At 36.7% G+C, this 16769-nt stretch overlaps 1 protein-coding gene across 1 annotated transcript in view; it reads left to right on the top strand.

Moving 5' to 3' along the window:
- Nucleotides 1–16769, top strand: part of plb1 (phospholipase B1) — a 100969-nt gene that overhangs the window by 55491 nt on the left and 28709 nt on the right. The window contains exons 86-111 of the mRNA XM_053237647.1: nt 112–170; nt 266–336; nt 758–792; nt 1443–1494; nt 1590–1641; nt 1966–2022; nt 2629–2694; nt 4172–4224; nt 4327–4411; nt 4518–4625; nt 5325–5369; nt 5631–5690; nt 6518–6601; nt 6716–6773; nt 7077–7135; nt 8286–8359; nt 8550–8593; nt 9304–9412; nt 10175–10226; nt 10945–11025; nt 11120–11185; nt 12764–12864; nt 13470–13551; nt 15181–15285; nt 15928–16023; nt 16616–16687. Coding sequence (XP_053093622.1) covers nt 112–170; nt 266–336; nt 758–792; nt 1443–1494; nt 1590–1641; nt 1966–2022; nt 2629–2694; nt 4172–4224; nt 4327–4411; nt 4518–4625; nt 5325–5369; nt 5631–5690; nt 6518–6601; nt 6716–6773; nt 7077–7135; nt 8286–8359; nt 8550–8593; nt 9304–9412; nt 10175–10226; nt 10945–11025; nt 11120–11185; nt 12764–12864; nt 13470–13551; nt 15181–15285; nt 15928–16023; nt 16616–16687 — 1826 coding nt within the window. The remainder of the gene's footprint in view (nt 1–111; nt 171–265; nt 337–757; nt 793–1442; nt 1495–1589; nt 1642–1965; nt 2023–2628; nt 2695–4171; nt 4225–4326; nt 4412–4517; nt 4626–5324; nt 5370–5630; nt 5691–6517; nt 6602–6715; nt 6774–7076; nt 7136–8285; nt 8360–8549; nt 8594–9303; nt 9413–10174; nt 10227–10944; nt 11026–11119; nt 11186–12763; nt 12865–13469; nt 13552–15180; nt 15286–15927; nt 16024–16615; nt 16688–16769) is intronic.

Here is a 16769-nt window from a genome sequence, read left to right on the forward strand (position 1 = left end):
AGTGTGCACAATGCTAAACTGGTGGCCATTGACTTCCCTCACATGTTAACTACAATAACCTTGTAGCTCCAAGAAGCAGTCCAGTGACACAGATCTGTCTCTCTTTCTCAGTTCACAGGTTGCGACCGGGAGACATTAACGCAGTCACTGCTCTCGGACACTCAATAACTGTAAGTGTGCGTGTGTGTGTGTGTTTTAAAAACACAAATTTGTGTGTATTACATTGTTACCATGACTGAATTAACACACACTGTATTTCTGTCAGGCTGGTTTTGGTGCCGAAGCTAAAAACACCCTGCTGGAGCTGCTGAATGAGGAGAGAGGCGTGTCCTGGAGGTGAGTTATACAGCGACGTTGTACAAATCTAAACATCATCCCTAATCTCCACAACCAGATAATTTCCCATCACTTGTTTCTATTTCTAATGTTCCCTGGGATTTGATTGACAGCATTGGAGGTGATGAGAATCAGGAAATAGTCACTACACTACACCTATGCAAAAATAACAGTACATGGATATTTAATAATGTGAATAAATGAATTGATTTCATTGTATATTTGGAAAACTGTAGAACAGAGGAGAATGTCATTTTATTGTAAATGGAATTAAATTATGTTAAAGGACTAAATAAAAAAGTAACAAATATATAACATACTGTATATAATGATATAGTGCACTATAACAGTAAAGTGTTATTAATTATTTAATTAGAAGCTGATTGATCTGTTCCGATATTCTGTGTGTGATTTGCTGTAGGTCTGCTGAAATTAAGATTCTGAACGGGCTGTCTGGTAAGATCTTCCTTTCAGTTCAAGGTGTAACTTATGTAAGGAATAAAACACTCTGAGTCGTGTGGTCATAGAAAACTAATCAACAGCAAGGTGGTGTGATGAAGCCGAGTTACTGTTACCACCCTGAAGCTGATTATTTGCCAATAACAGCATGCCCTGAATTGTTTTATTCCTCTTAGATAACAGCAATCTACCGATGATTACAATTTTCTAATTGTTAAACAACCACACAACAAACCTTTTATCCACATAGAGTTATATTTAATGATGTGGGACGTCCTTGAAAACAAGTTATTTCCTGTTAACACTTAGCAGCTACACCAGCCTCTCTTTTTTCTGTAAAAAAGACTAAAACTGCAGCTACAAGTCCCTGTGAATGAGCTGTTACTATAGAAACGATAAAGTATTAGAACAAGGACATTAATATAAACCATGTGATTTGCAGCTGCACTACTGTCAGAGCTGCTGTTTTAGAAAACTAATCAACAATTTCTAACCAATCAGAATCCAGAAATCAACAGCACTTTTTTTAAGGCTTATTTATACCTTTTTGACCAAATCTGGATTTATATTTTAACACAATTTTTACACAAGGATAAAAAGCAGCAGTTATTGTGAATCTTACATCGTCCTCTGTTTGTCTCCCACAGAGATTCTGTCCCGCTTTAATCCAGGATTGGCCACACTGATACCAGAACAGAGGTACTGAATTTCACACACACACACACACACACACACAATCCCTGATAATAAGCATGCTGGTGCTCTGAATTTGATCCTGTGTGTTGGTTTTGCAGGGGTTTCATCGAGGAAGTCGAGGATGTGGTTCAGTCGCTCAGTAATGATCAGGTACGCCATTGAGGTGGAAATTCACACACAGCCATCCCACATGCTGCTTTTACTCTACAGGAAGTGAAAATATCGCAGATTTCATGAATAGTTTTCTTAATGAGATTATTAGGAAGGTATAATTTTCCACAATCTCCTAATATTTTGCGTGTAATGTTAACCAGCTGCCTAAAATCAGACGGCCGCTAACGTCATACACATCTCTTGTTAGCTGCCGATTGACTCCATGAAGGAAAATTTTATTCTTTGTTAACCCTTTCTGTTCAAAATGTACAGTTAATAAATTATGTACATTAATACGTCTGTCTCTCTGTCTCTCCTCAGTGGAAGCTTCTGCTCCTCTTTGTGTCGGCGGATGAGCTCTGCGTCTGCCCAGGCCAGGTCACACTCCACATCCTCATCCACAAATAAACACACATCACAATTACACTTCACTCTTTCATGTGCAGTGTAACAGTTTACACACTCATACTGGCTGCTTTTTAGAAATACATTTCGATTTAAATCACCTCCAAACATCCAAACGTGAGTTTTATTCCTCCATTAAGTGTTGCTCCTCACAATCCAGCATGGCTGAAGGTGACAGGTTCAGCACACATCTTCAGCATTTCTACACAATTTCTACACAAAAAGATGCATTAAATAATTCAGACTTGTTACAATCATTAGCCTTTTTTTAAAATAACTTCAAACCTAAACTGCATAATTGTTGTTAAAAAAAGTTATGAAAGTTGTTAAATGTTGTCAATCTTTTTGAACACAAAATTTAAAGAAAAAGCTTCTTGTGTAATATTTTATACCTAAATTGTTGCATGTATTTTTCAGCACTAATGTTTTGTCCAATTTTACTCCTTTGATTTCTGTTAACTTCAGCTTCATTTAGTGATTTGTAGGAAAAGTCCAAATCTGAATTTGCATGCAGTTATTGAGTAATCTGTGTACGTTTTCTATTTTATGCATGAAAGGTTCGTTCTTCTTTTCTTTTAGGCCGCTTTAGCAGTCGAGGCGACGGTGCGTAGAGTGGAGGATGCGCTGAACATACTGCATGAGAAGGTAATGAGTATAGCATGGACATTTATATTAATGACAGTGTGTGCCAGAGAAATGATTTGAATTATTCAAAGAAATAAATCGACACCATTTTCTTTTGAAATGTAGCTCATCAGCAAGGACGTGTTCGGTGTCTAAAGTTAGCGTTTTTGGTTTTGCGCTAAAGCAATGATGCTAATGTAAATAACAAGTCAATTCACTTTTATTTATATAGCACTTTAAAAGACAAGCGTCAGACAAAGTGCTACATGATAACATCAGGTAAACCCAAACAGTGATAAAATAAAATACAAACTAAATGAAATAAAACAATAAAAGTACGAAACAATTCAAAGCAATAAAGACAAAACCACAGATGAAAACACAGAACCAAAACCTGAAGACTCGATACTACAGATAATAAAGACTCAAACACCTGGCACAATAAATTCAACTGGATTTAAAAAGGTCTACCGTGAGAGATCTTTTATAAAATCGAGTAAGCTGTTCCAAATAAACTAAAGGAAGTTTTGCTACACCATAAATACTTATCTCTCTCTTCATTTCTTCATATCAAATGGATTTTTATCATGCAAAAAGATTTAATCAGAAATTGTTTACAGAGCTTTTACACAAGAAATGTGATTTTTCTGTCAATTTACATATAAAGAGACTCAGTAATGTGAACTTGTTGCTTGCTTTAATTCTCAGTAATTGTCAGTGAGATGCTGTGAGTTTATACACTGATTACACTGTCAGTTTAAATCTCTTATTTATTTCAGTTACACACCAGTTTAATCAACATTTTGTGAAACTCGTTATGTTGTTTCGTATTAAAGCCCTGAAAGTAAGCAATCCTAAAACAAAAATCCATAAATTAAGATAAAAAGAATAGCCGTTCGATTAGGGAAAAAGTAACAGCGCCCTATAAATGGAGGAGGAGTTGTGTGTGTTTATGGTAGCCGACATGCTGCGATAGCTGAGCTGCATTACTGGAAGATTTAGCGACACCACACACGATGTATGTCGTCATTTAGTCATTTTCAGCTCTCTGTGAGCTTCACCTTTTATGGGGTTTTGTGGGCATGGCTAAATGTAAATGTGCCATGAACACGCTTGATAATTTACGTCTGATTGCCGCTTATCAACATGAATACAAAGAAACTTTTGAAGTAAATCCAGTTGGAATGTTTTCCTCAGTTTGGCTACAAAAACATTTACACACAACTTTACTAAAAGATTAATAAATGATGTACAATGTTTTTGAATTAAAAAATCCTTACTCACAAATTGAAGTTCACTGTGAAACAGTGTATATCCTCACAGCAAAGCTAAAGAAGGAAACATAAGACAATAAACGGATCTTGACTGATTGACTTTATTTGGAAACAATGGATAATCGTATACATTCATCTTCCTTTTTTTGGCCAAAATATTCCTTTAACAAGTGGCTTTTATGCCAGATTTGAAAAAAAAAAATAACACAATATTCTGTTCTCAGCTGGATCACACTCTGGTTCATGTTGTGGTTTGGGGAGGCCGAACTGATGGCAGGTACGTCTTCATCGCTTGACAAAAAAGAAATGTATTATTTGACCTTTTAAAATGAATGTATTACATTATCATGTGTGTGTTTGTGTGTGTGTGTGCTTGTAGAATATGTGAGTGTGAAGAGGGTGTCAGTGCAGACACACAGACATGGAGCAGACTGGAGAGAGCTACGATTATGGCTAATATTCAGGTATTTTAGGGACATCATTGTCTGTGGTATATGGATTTCTCAGGGCCGGCACAAATGTGAACGTGTGTGTGTGTGTGTGTGTGTGTGTGTGTGTGTGCGTGTTTAGGAGAGGCTGGGTGCCCTCCTACAGAAGCATCATCAATGGACCGATGGAGAAAACTTCACTGTGGCGCTGCAATCCAGTCCAACATACTTCGATTCTTCAGATGATTCAGTGAGTCAAATTCACAGAATCATTCATGACTCTTTCCAGACTCATTAAGCACACTGAACAAAGTCAAAGAGTTCTGTCAGGTTTAAACACATAACCCTTTAAGATGCTTGAAGAACATCACACCTGAGATATCAACATGCTTACATTTCAGTTAATGTGATGGAAAGATTCAGTGATTCAGTGAATCAAAATCATGAACTCTTTAAAAGATTGTGTATCAACATTCTATACTTATAACAGTACACACACATTGCTTGCTAATTAAAATCTGATTTTTTGGGAATTATTTCCTCTATAACAATATCAGAAATGCACAGTTGAAAACAGGACTTGATTTTTACTTAGACTTGGATTTGCAGAAAGGAAGGAAACAACCTTTTAAACTGTCACCAAATTGCACCATAAACATTTATTATTTACCTTCTGAGTAAATTTTCCTCTTAGAAAGGTTAGGCTTCCTGTTTCAGAGCCCAACTGAAGTTGAGTTACACCATTTCAAAGTGTTAGTTTAGCGGAATAGTACTTTAGTGCAAATCCTTAATAATAAGTGGAGAACATTTTAGCTGACATCAATTCACCGATTCATGACAGATTCTTCAGGTTGCTAGGCTACTCGGGTCTTTTTCCATCTCTTTTTGTTCACAAACACTAAAGTGGTCTATATGGACAGTGATCTTAAATGATGTTTCTGTGCTGCAGGTGGAAAGTGACTCGGAGACGCTCATGCAGGTGTGGAGCAAACTGGTGAGTTTATCTCAGAGATTCGTGTTACAGAACAATAATATAAGACACACAGCGTCCTGCCGCTTGTAAAACGTCTCTGTGATAAAAACTTACTACACAGATGAATCGATTAGTTTAGATCAGATCAGATCAGATAGACTAGATGCGGATAAACCCAAGGCTGTCACTGTAGATAACCTAATCTTAACAACCACCATTGTTCAAAATGTCACTGATATCATACTGATCCTGTTTTAACCAATCACACTGTTTTATTTGCAGTTGCAGCCAATGGGGTCTGAGGTGGAGGGGCCGGGCATCGCTGTTCCCTGCCCTACACATGTGAGTGCGGGTGAACGACCTGAGGGTCAAGGCTTTTTATTACTTATTACTTTTATTACTTACTGATATAATACCTCATATTTTACAATCCCTGTGTGAGTCTCTGTGAATGGCTGAGCAAAGGAGTACTGTACCCTTATTATTATTATTATTATTATTATTATTATTATTATTATTGTTATTATTATTATTATTCATTTACATTGGGTTCATTAATATTCATTACCATCATTTTGTAGTTTCCTTCATATTAATTACAGTATGATATATTAGAAATATGTTGTGTATTAATTTTCCTGGAAAATGTATTCATTTTAGAAAATATATATTTTTGTATTTATCTATTTCTTTAATGTAATTTAAATTTGATCATTTTTTTCTTATCACAAATCAAAAACACACTGATTTTTAGATGTTTTGGTTATAAAATGACAATATAATATTATTTTATTATAATACTAAAAATAAGTATAGAAATAAATACTTTTATATAATATATAAAAAATAAACTATTTCTCATTCTTTTTACCCTATTCCAATTAGTATTAGTGGCACCAATATGCAAATTAAGTTCTTTATTACATTTATTAAATTTAATTATATAATTACATCATTTATTATATTATTCTTTTTTTTAATTTGCAATAAATATTTAGTTCTTTATTTCTTTTACTTTAATAAGCCTACAGTGATGTAACATTTTGCTCCACGTCAGTTTACACACAAATTGTGTTGCACTCAAATTCTCTAGCATTGTCTCTCTCTCTCTGTCTGCACACACACACACACACACACACACACGCATTAATTCGGTTGCTCTTGTCTAGGAGAAGCCGTATCTGTACACACACCGTAACTCGCCCGTCCAGCCAGAGAGTGAAACATACAGTGCAGAAGAACAGATCGAACCAGTGAGTCTTTCTCTTTCTCACTCTCTCTCTTTCATATGTGTGTGTGTGTGTGTGTTTGTGCTTTATGTTTCTGGATATTTATATATATTTTATCTGTGTGTATTGTCTCAAAAGCTGTCTACCAGTTTTCCATGTACCGTTATAAGTCCTTCTCCCTCAGTCCCCACCTCAGGTGAAGCTCACACACACACACACACACACACACACACACACACACACACACACATATCACATACTGAGAATAAAGGTGCTGATTGAAATGCTTAGATTGTGAGATGAACTTTTTCAGGGCCAGAAAATTGAAAAGAGAAGCCTGAAATGAAGAATGTTTAATACACTGTGACAGTTTTATAAATATTACAGTTTTATAAATATTACAGGTCTAGAGACAGATAAAAAAAACTATGAACTGATCCTCTAAGCTTATAATGTAGTCTAAAATGTTGTTTCTGATGTTTCCCTCCTCGGGTTGTAGTGCATTTGCTCCGACCTGCAGATATCAAAGTGGTGGCGGCGTTAGGAGACTCGCTCACTGTGAGTTATTATCAATACGTGGCAATATACACACACACACACACACACACACACACACACACACACACATGCTTCATGACAGCCAGAGCGGCTTTACTTTTTACTGACATCTCCTACTTTGTCTTTGTGAAGTTCTTTAGACTTGCTAATGTGATTCCTGACGCTATATGACACACTGTTATCTGTAAACATGGACAAAAGGACATAGATCGAAAAACATTCATAGCTCCATCTTTCTTCCTCAACATTTAATTTGGTCTCACCCCACCCCAGGGTCAGACTCAGGAAGGGGGCGTGGCCTAAAGTCTAATGGCAGAGATTGTACAACTGTAGAAATCATTCAGTTAGTAATATACAGTAGTTTATGTGTAACTCGTACATACAATATTTTAATATGGACTTTTACCACTATTGTATGTTACTGAGCCAAATACTGTATTTTAAAGTGAGTGTGTGATGATTTAGTCATGAATCTTTGCTCAATATAAAACACTGGCTGAGGGGGTGTAGAGCTGAAAACCTCCACGTAAAAATGGTGAAGGAGAAAGCACCCAAGCGCAGAGAACACTGAGCCAGCTCTACATAAATTATATAAATAACTAGTTTAAAACATTTTGCACCCAGCGTTTATTTTCTCTTTTTGTTCGTCATTCCAAATCTCCAGAATACACTACATTTCTGCAGAGCTACAGTTCTGTCCTTTGGCTCAGCTTCTAGCTCAGATTATCAGCTTATGATCTACTAAGCCAAAATCTAGATAGACCTCACTGCAGAACCAAAAGTCCAGGGGGTGGAGCTGGATCTGATCCAACTCCTCCTACAACCCCAACCCTAACCTACACAACGCTGAACAACATGAAACAACATATTACACACCCTTATCCAACTGAGTTGTTGCCTTTTGGCTTAGGCCTAGGTAGGAGGAGCTGGATCAGCCATGACAGACCAAAACATCTCGCCATATTAGAGAATTCTTTCATAAACAACATTATTATATTTTAGATTGTGCACAGTGTTATATACAGTATATAGATCATGGTGTATATAGGTTTGACAGCATGCTGCATTATTTTGGCAAGACATAACATCATGACATCACAGCTGTTTCAGAAGTGTTGCTAATGATAAGTGATGTCACTTCCTTGAACAGGCAGGATATGGAGCGGGCTCCGGTCAGAATGACCTTCTCGGTGTTTTGACAGAGTATCGTGGTCTCTCATGGAGGTAAAGCTCATGCACACACACACACACACACACACACACACACACACACACACACAAAACACCCTGAGAACAGCAATAAAACCCACAGATTAAAAGCATGAACTAATTTCTATTTACTCATTTTTTTTACTCCTTTTATCAACACAATGTCAGTTAATATTTCTCTTGTATTTTGTGACTTTCTCTGTAGCGTCGGAGGCGATAAGGATCTCTCAACTGTGACCACCTTAGCAAGTGTGTACAACATCACTCTTTACCTTCGCATCTAATGCAGTTTCAACTAGCCCTGCACTCCTCCATGAGATTCTGACAAGCTGTTGATAATAGATAATACTGTGTTATGATTTCGCTGAGCTGATATCTACTCACTGATATCAGATGACATCGTTCTATCACCCAGCCTTAGTGTCTGACCAGCTAAACCATGTGCTTTGCGTCAGATCAGAAAACGTCCATGTCTATGGAGGAATATTCAGAATTATTTTAAATAGATAAGTGCTGTGTGCATATTAGGGATGTAACAGAATACAAATACATTATTATATACAGAAATCTCTAAACAGATACAAATAAAGATACAAATCTATATTTTTTATACATCTTGGCAGAACGTTAGCACTAGAGGTGTGTATTGGGACACGGGGTCCTGCAGGATACGGGAAAAAAAGAAAGACCATACTTACAAATATATATAAAACTATATATATATATATATATATATATATATATATATATATATATATATATATAATCATAACATATCTCTAATTGAGACCAGATATATATTGTGTAATGTGAAAATAAAGAAATCATAATACAATGAAAAGTGAGTATAATGAATTCAATTTTGCACAAAGAAATATGTATTTATTAAAATTTATTCATGCTCAGGTTTTGTACTATTTTGCATTAAATGCTTGATTGTAGTTTGTGTTGTTTTTCAGACATCCTGAGAAAGTTTAACCCTTCACTCACCGGCTTCTCCACCGGGACAGGCAAAGCCACCACAACACAGGCGTTCCTCAACCAGGCTGTAGGTGGAGCCAAGAGCAAGTCAGTACCTCCACCCACCAAACAAATCAAACAAATATACTACTTTTACTTCATCATTTAGCATTTTTAGCTTGAATTAATTAGTACAGTCCTCTGCTTTCAGCCTATAAGAACACATTGTTTTGTCCCACAGTGTTTTATTCTGCTTATACCAACGTAATTTGCCAACAATTACATTTTTTTTATTTATTAAAGAACAATCATACATATTTAGTTCATTTATAGTTATTCATTAATGTTGTGGGACGTCCACAAAACAAACTTGTTCCTGTTCTCACTTATGTTATAGCAGTTAGAAACAGTCGTTCCCTCCCCAGCCTCTCTTTTTTCTCTCAGCTTTACCTCTGACTGCTACAAAGAACTGACACTGGAGACTCCTTCCATAAATGTTAAATAACATAAACTCCTTACAGAAAACTTTGCCTTATCAGTGATTACACTTTTATTATTCTATTTATGTGGATCGTCTGCTGTAAATGAGTCCCTGTAAATGAGCTGTTACTATAGAAACGATAACATATTAGAACGAGCGCATTAATATAAACCTGTGATTTGCAGCTGCACTACTGTCAGAGCTGCTGTTATAGAAAACTAATCAACACCTTCTGGCCAATCAGAATCTAGAATTCATCAGCACAGTGGTGTAATCTATAATAAGTAGATTTTTTAACACAACTGTAGATGAATAAGTGAACAAAGGAATGAAACAACAATTGAGATGTGTCTACATTATGCGTAATTCACGATGGCTTCCTGTTTCAGAGACTTGCCCTCGCAGGCACAAGCCCTCATCTCAAGAATGAAAAGTGACTCGGTGAGACTACGCTAATCACACAAACTTTATCTGTCTTAACATTATTATTACTTCATTTTTCTTAACCATTTTCATTGGTATATTCATGATGATTAAAGATGTTTACCTTTCAATCATTGATAAATAATAATAATAATAATAATAATAATAATAATAATAATAAATCAGTAATTTAAGTATAAGTAGTTAAATTAAATAAGTATTTTGTCAGTTATTGTCTGTTACCTCATAAGTGTAACATGGGCTAAACATTTTCTACATTGGCTAGCTAGGTACGTAGCTTGGGGTTTGCTAGCTTGTTAATATCTGGTGAAGTTAAGCTGTTAGCTCTTATTATGATTAAGCTGCACTTTAAATGTGTACATTTGTGATGTAAATTGTCTTGAAGTCTTTCACGGTGTGTATATATGTTATTTTAAATCTTTCAAGTCTGTTCAAGTTAGCTAGTTGTTAGCACTTTTGGTTGCTAGCATGCAGTTAGTTTGCTATAGCTTTCCTGAACGTTTTCAGACTGAACGTTTTTGCCTTCAAACTTTCCTGAATATTTTATTTGTCACCATAAAGCTGAATGAAATACATCAGTGACATGTATAAAGGGTTAATCTTTACGCCGTAGCATTAAAGTATTTATTAATGTTAAGACAAACAGTGACAAACACACTTAGCAGCATCCATAATGTCTCTCTCTCTCTCTCTCTCTCTCTCTCTCTCTGTCTAGCGCATTAATTTTCAAAACCACTGGAAGGTCATCACGGTGTTCATCGGAGGAAATGATCTGTGTGAATACTGCACAAACCTGGTACACCTGACTTTTATTAGGATATTTCATAAATATGTGATTAATAAAGATTTGATTTGATTGTAATGCATATCATGTTTTTATCTTCTTCTAGAACCTTTACTCTGCTGATAATTTTGCGAAAAACATCCGTGACGCTTTGGACATCTTACATCGAGAGGTGAAAATATGAGATTCATGTTTATAAAAAACTAAAAGAGATGCAGGGGTTAGAGGACGGTACTTTTTCAGAATGGTGATGGACAGTGAAGGAGGCGTGGCCTTTGCATCTGTCAGTCTCAGTGAAGGAGGCGTGGCCTTTGCATCTGTCAGTCTCAGTGTATAGGTGTGGCCTTTGTATCTGTCAGTCTCAGTGAAGGAGGCGTGGCCTTTGCATCTGTCAGTCTCAGTGTATAGGTGTGGCCTTTGTATCTGTCAGTCTCAGTGAAGGAGGCGTGGCCTTTGCATCTGTCAGTCTCAGTGAAGGAGGTGTGGCCTTTGTATCTGTCAGTCTCAGTGAAGGAGGTGTGGCCTTTGCATCTGTCAGTCTCAGTGTATAGGTGTGGCCTTTGCATCTGTCAGTCTCAGTGAAGGAGGCGTGGCCTTTGCATCTGTCAGTCTCAGTGAAGGAGGTGTGGCCTTTGTATCTGTCAGTCTCAGTGAAGGAGGCGTGGCCTTTGCATCTGTCAGTCTCAGTGAAGGAGGCGTGGCCTTTGCATCTGTCAGTCTCAGTGAAGGAGGCGTGGCCTTTGCATCTGTCAGTCTCAGTGTATAGGTGTGGCCTTTGTATCTGTCAGTCTCAGTGAAGGAGGCGTGGCCTTTGCATCTGTCAGTCTCAGTGTATAGGTGTGGCCTTTGTATCTGTCAGTCTCAGTGAAGGAGGCGTGGCCTTTGCATCTGTCAGTCTCAGTGAAGGAGGCGTGGCCTTTGTATCTGTCAGTCTCAGTGAAGGAGGCGTGGCCTTTGTATCTGTCAGTCTCAGTGAAGGAGGTGTGGCCTTTGCATCTGTCAGTCTCAGTGTAGAGGTGTGGCCTTTGTATCTGTCAGTCTCAGTGAAGGAGGTGTGGCCTTTGCATCTGTCAGTCTCAGTGTAGAGGTGTGGCCTTTGTATCTGTCAGTCTCAGTGAAGGAGGCGTGGCCTTTGTATCTGTCAGTCTCAGTGAAGGAGGTGTGGCCTTTGTATCTGTCAGTCCCAATGAAGGAGGTGTGGCTTCGCTTTTCTTAGGTTTCAGTGACGGAGGTCTGGCCTCTGTTTCAGTAGGTTTCAGTGAAGGAGGTGTGGCTTTTGTGTCAGTGGAGGAGGTGTGGCCTCTCTGTGTATCAGTTGCAGTGAGTAAGGTGTGATTTTTATTTCAGTTCCAGTGAAGCTAAATTTATTTTGCACAGCCACTCTCACTCTCTGCTTTAAATCTCCCACACATCCATCATTATCATATGACTCTGGACTGAGAGACTCACACCCCTACTGCGCTGAGGGCAAAAAGGAAAGCAAAGAAGTACAGTCAGTATATGAATGAGTCATTAAAGCACACTGGGAATGAAACCAGTAAACAGTCAGCGCTAGGTAATACTCAAGTTTACATTTCTTTTATCCAAAGTGACTTCCGGCTCTAGAGTCCAGCGCTGGCTCTCTGGCAGCGCTGGGAGTTAAACTCAGAGACTTACGGTAATTAAGTTTAGATCCTAGTGTATGATGTGTGATATTCTGTGCCTGTGCGTGCATGTGTGTGTTTCTCTGAATTCCTGTCTTGTTGTGTAGGTTCCTCGTGCTCTAGTGAATCTGGTGGAAATTTTCAACATCGCTCCACTGCGCCAGCTGCATCAGGACTCCACACTCGGCTGTCCCACCTGGGTGGTCAAGTGAGTGAATGAGCCTCCGGTTCATAATGCTAAATATTTAACGCCTTTTAGATCAAGTCTTATAGCAGGGCAAGTGTGTATCAGCTCGGTTCTTACAGCAAAAATGGGCTCTTTTTCAGCTTCACTTTAGAGCTGGGCTATAGGATGATATAATAGCAATATTGTGATAAATGATGACACAATAGGCTTTTCTGAGATAGGGTGAATATGGTGATCTTTTTTTATTAAATTTCATTCGTTTAAAAAAAATTTTAAATAATTACAAACTGACTAGATGCAGCTGTGCTAAATATTTATGTATTTATTTTTATAAAAAGCTTTTTTTTTTAATTATAAAAAAATGATACATTTATTTTTGTAGGCATTAATGAAATAAAATGTAATAAGGCAACACTACTGTTTTGCTGGCAATTTGTTTGCAAATCTCTATAAGAGACACACTGTGTATAATAAATTGTAGAAACGCCTTTGAGAATCATGATGATATTTTTATCACTTCTTTATCACCTACTATATAGGTGACATTTTAGGTGTAAAAATCGCGTCTGTAGCATTACGCTGGAAATATTGAATTGTTTGAGTGTGTGTGTGTGTGTGTGTTACAGGAATGTATGTCCCTGTGTGGTGAACCCTGCAGAAGGATCTTCAGAACTGAAGGCTTTAACAGATATGAACACAGCATATCAGGTGTGCACATGATAGCGACATATTTTATTCTTAAAATGTAGGTGAATTAGCTTGAGGATGGGAATTCATATTTACCTCTGCATCATGTGTGACGTTTTTGTAGGTTGCTGGTAATGACAAAATGTAAATTTAAGGATTTGAGCTTTTTTAATGTGTGTTTTGGCAGATTTTATTATAGTTTTGTTAAACAGGAAAGCTCTACTGGGACTTTTCAAATGACAATAAAAAGGAACCTGAGTGCAGGACATTGGACAAATAAATTATAATGAATAAAAAGTCCAACAATTAGAATGCAATCATAAACAATAAGGACATAAAAAGACATAAAAAGCTTATCATGAACAATCCAGTGCAATCCAGTAAGACTGAAAGAAATATGAAAGTTAAAAAAGGGGAAATATCTTTAAAAAAAACAAAACAAGAACACTCCTAATCAAATCCATTAAAACTTAAAATGACAATCTGATGCTCCAGTATAAAGTGTTAATGTGTTCTGTGTTTCCTTTCACTGCCCAGTGACAAAACTAGCACAAGGTTAACTTCTCAGTTGAGTGTTTTGCTTTCTGAAAACTCTTGAGATGCTGATATATTTGAAAAATCGAATTTTGATTTGTAGCTCACTTTAACCCGCGCTTGCACTTTATGACTAAACAATGATTTGCTGTCAGCAACCAATTTTTTGAATCACGCAGTGTGAGGGGCTAAAAGATGCCAGAAAAAAGCATTTCACTGAGCTGTTTTTCTGACATTTTAGAAATTGGAAATCAGTGTTTTCTTGGACACTCACAAATAAAGTGGCAATTACCCAAATATATTTGTTCCATTTAAAAAAAAATCCAATTTCATTCCAAGAAAACAACTTGCCTTGTTTGTTATTTGCTAGTGCAATAAAGTTCTTTAATTTAATCGTCCAACGCATTTCAAGTGGCAGCTTGTTCTCCTCTTTATTGAAAGCAGAAAACATCAATTTTTAAAGATAGTAGTAAAACAGCAGTTTTGTTTCTATTAACACATGGTTGCAATGCTAATCACGATTGAGTGACCTGTCTGCTTTCAGTTTGCACCCATACGTGAGAAAGCAGCTCTGCCTTTGATTTGCGGTTGTTGTGTTAAATTATCATTATTAAAATGTAATCAGGGACAAATCTTTGATTAAAATATTGTGGAAACACCGCAGGTTCAACAAATGTTAATGAAGCTGGAACACCGATATTAAACACAGACGTTCATAAGACCAAAAGTCTTGAAAAAGTAAAACTAGATAATATTATATTATAGACAGTATGATTGATATATTTATATTATGATAGCAGGAAAATTGAGAAGAAATGCAAGTAAACTTGTGTATTGTCCGTTCCAAGAGATAGTCAGGCGAACTTACAGTCTTTGCTATCATTAGTGTGTGTGTCATTAGCTTTCTGATATGATTTTAATATCAGAAAGGTCAGGTCATGGTATCGAGAGGTCAAGTCATGCAGTTTGAGCAGGAATCAGAGACGAGATCTTTCTCATTGTAAATACACATTTCACTTTAAAGGGTTAATATAGTGCACATGTCCAGATGATGATGACGCTTATGATGTTGGTGTGTGTGTGTGTGTGTGTGTGTGTGTTTGCGTGTGTTCTCAGACTGCAACGAGGAATCTGGTGGCCTCTGGTCGCTATAACACTCGCTCAGACTTCAACGTGGTCTTACAGCCATTTTTCAGAAAAGTGTACTTTCCAGTGCTGTCGGTAAGAAAAGAAAAAACTGCATTCATAATTCTTTTTGTTCAACCTGAACAACTGTTTAAATTCACATCTCTGTCTCATTTCTTTCCTATTATGTAGCTTTTGTTGTAAGCATTCCTTGATTACTTGATCAAATACTATATTTGTTTGGATTTTAAACAGATTCGTGCCCTCCAGAATTATTGGCCCCCTTTATAAAAATCAGCAAAAATGACTTTTAAAATAAAACTTCTACACAATAGTTAAAAAAATTCCACTCAGCAAGAACAATAGGAGAAATTATTTAAATCCAGGGATATAGAATAAATTAAGAATATACCTAAGCTTGACCTAAGCAGGACTACGTGTGTCTCCGTTACAAAATATGACTTATAAAGGAGTTGGTCCTTTTGAAACTGGGAATTTGTTTAAGCTTAAAACTAAAACTATACAATGTCTGTGTAAGTTTAAGCTCAAAATATCACTTATTGCATGTTTTATTTAGAAATCTGTACTCATTTTGTGAAGAGTACCAAAAACTCTGGAGGGCTCTGTTCATTTTAAACCCATCTTTCTGATTTTTTAACAGGTTCATGGTAATATCATGTATTCAGCTTTTCATCTTCTAGTAAAATGTGCATCTTTAAACTTTTGTACCTCACTCAGGATGGAAGGCCCGATCGTTCCTTCTTCGCTGGAGATTGTTTCCATTTCAGTCAGAAATCTCACACTCTCATGGCCCGAGCTCTCTGGAACAACATGGTGGGTTTTACAGAAATATTCATATTAATACAGTATTAACACTTCACTAACACACACACTTGTCATATTTATCATGGATAATAAAATGTTTTGGACTATGACACAGCTTGGTTAGAGAAAAAAAAATGCATTGTTTCACTGTATTATTTGCATTATAGGGTCATGAGTAGGGTTACACAAAACAACCAAAATATCATATCACAATATTTTCCTACTATAGATAGATAGATAGATAGATAGATAGATAGATAGATACAGATATAGAGAAGATTGATTGATTCAACAGCCAAATATATAAGTATTTGGACAGTGACCCAGTTTTGGTAATCTTGCCTCTGTACACCACCACAATGGATTAGAAATGAATGTGGTCAAGATGTGACTGAAGTGTAGACTTTCAGCTTTTGAGGCTTTTATCCAAGGCGACTTATAACTGAGCAGCTGAAGGTTAAGGGTCTTGCTCAAGGACACAATCATGGCAGCTTGGTGATGCTGGGAATTAAACTCACCATCTTATTTTAGATATTATAAATGCACATATGTTGTTTATGATGTGTGTGTCATTTCTAACATGTGTGTGTCTCTGTTTCAGTTGGAGCCTATAAGCAGTAAAACCACGTCTACAAACTTCAACACGGGCGTGACTATGAAGTGTCCTTCTACTGTAAGCTGTTTTTAAGGCCACATTCACAAGCACATTTTCTTATTATTTCTTTTCAATTCAGTTGTGTTTCTATAGACATTGT

This window comes from Pangasianodon hypophthalmus, chromosome 10 (assembly GCF_027358585.1).
Source record: "Pangasianodon hypophthalmus isolate fPanHyp1 chromosome 10, fPanHyp1.pri, whole genome shotgun sequence".
Classification (NCBI taxonomy): domain Eukaryota; kingdom Metazoa; phylum Chordata; class Actinopteri; order Siluriformes; family Pangasiidae; genus Pangasianodon; species Pangasianodon hypophthalmus.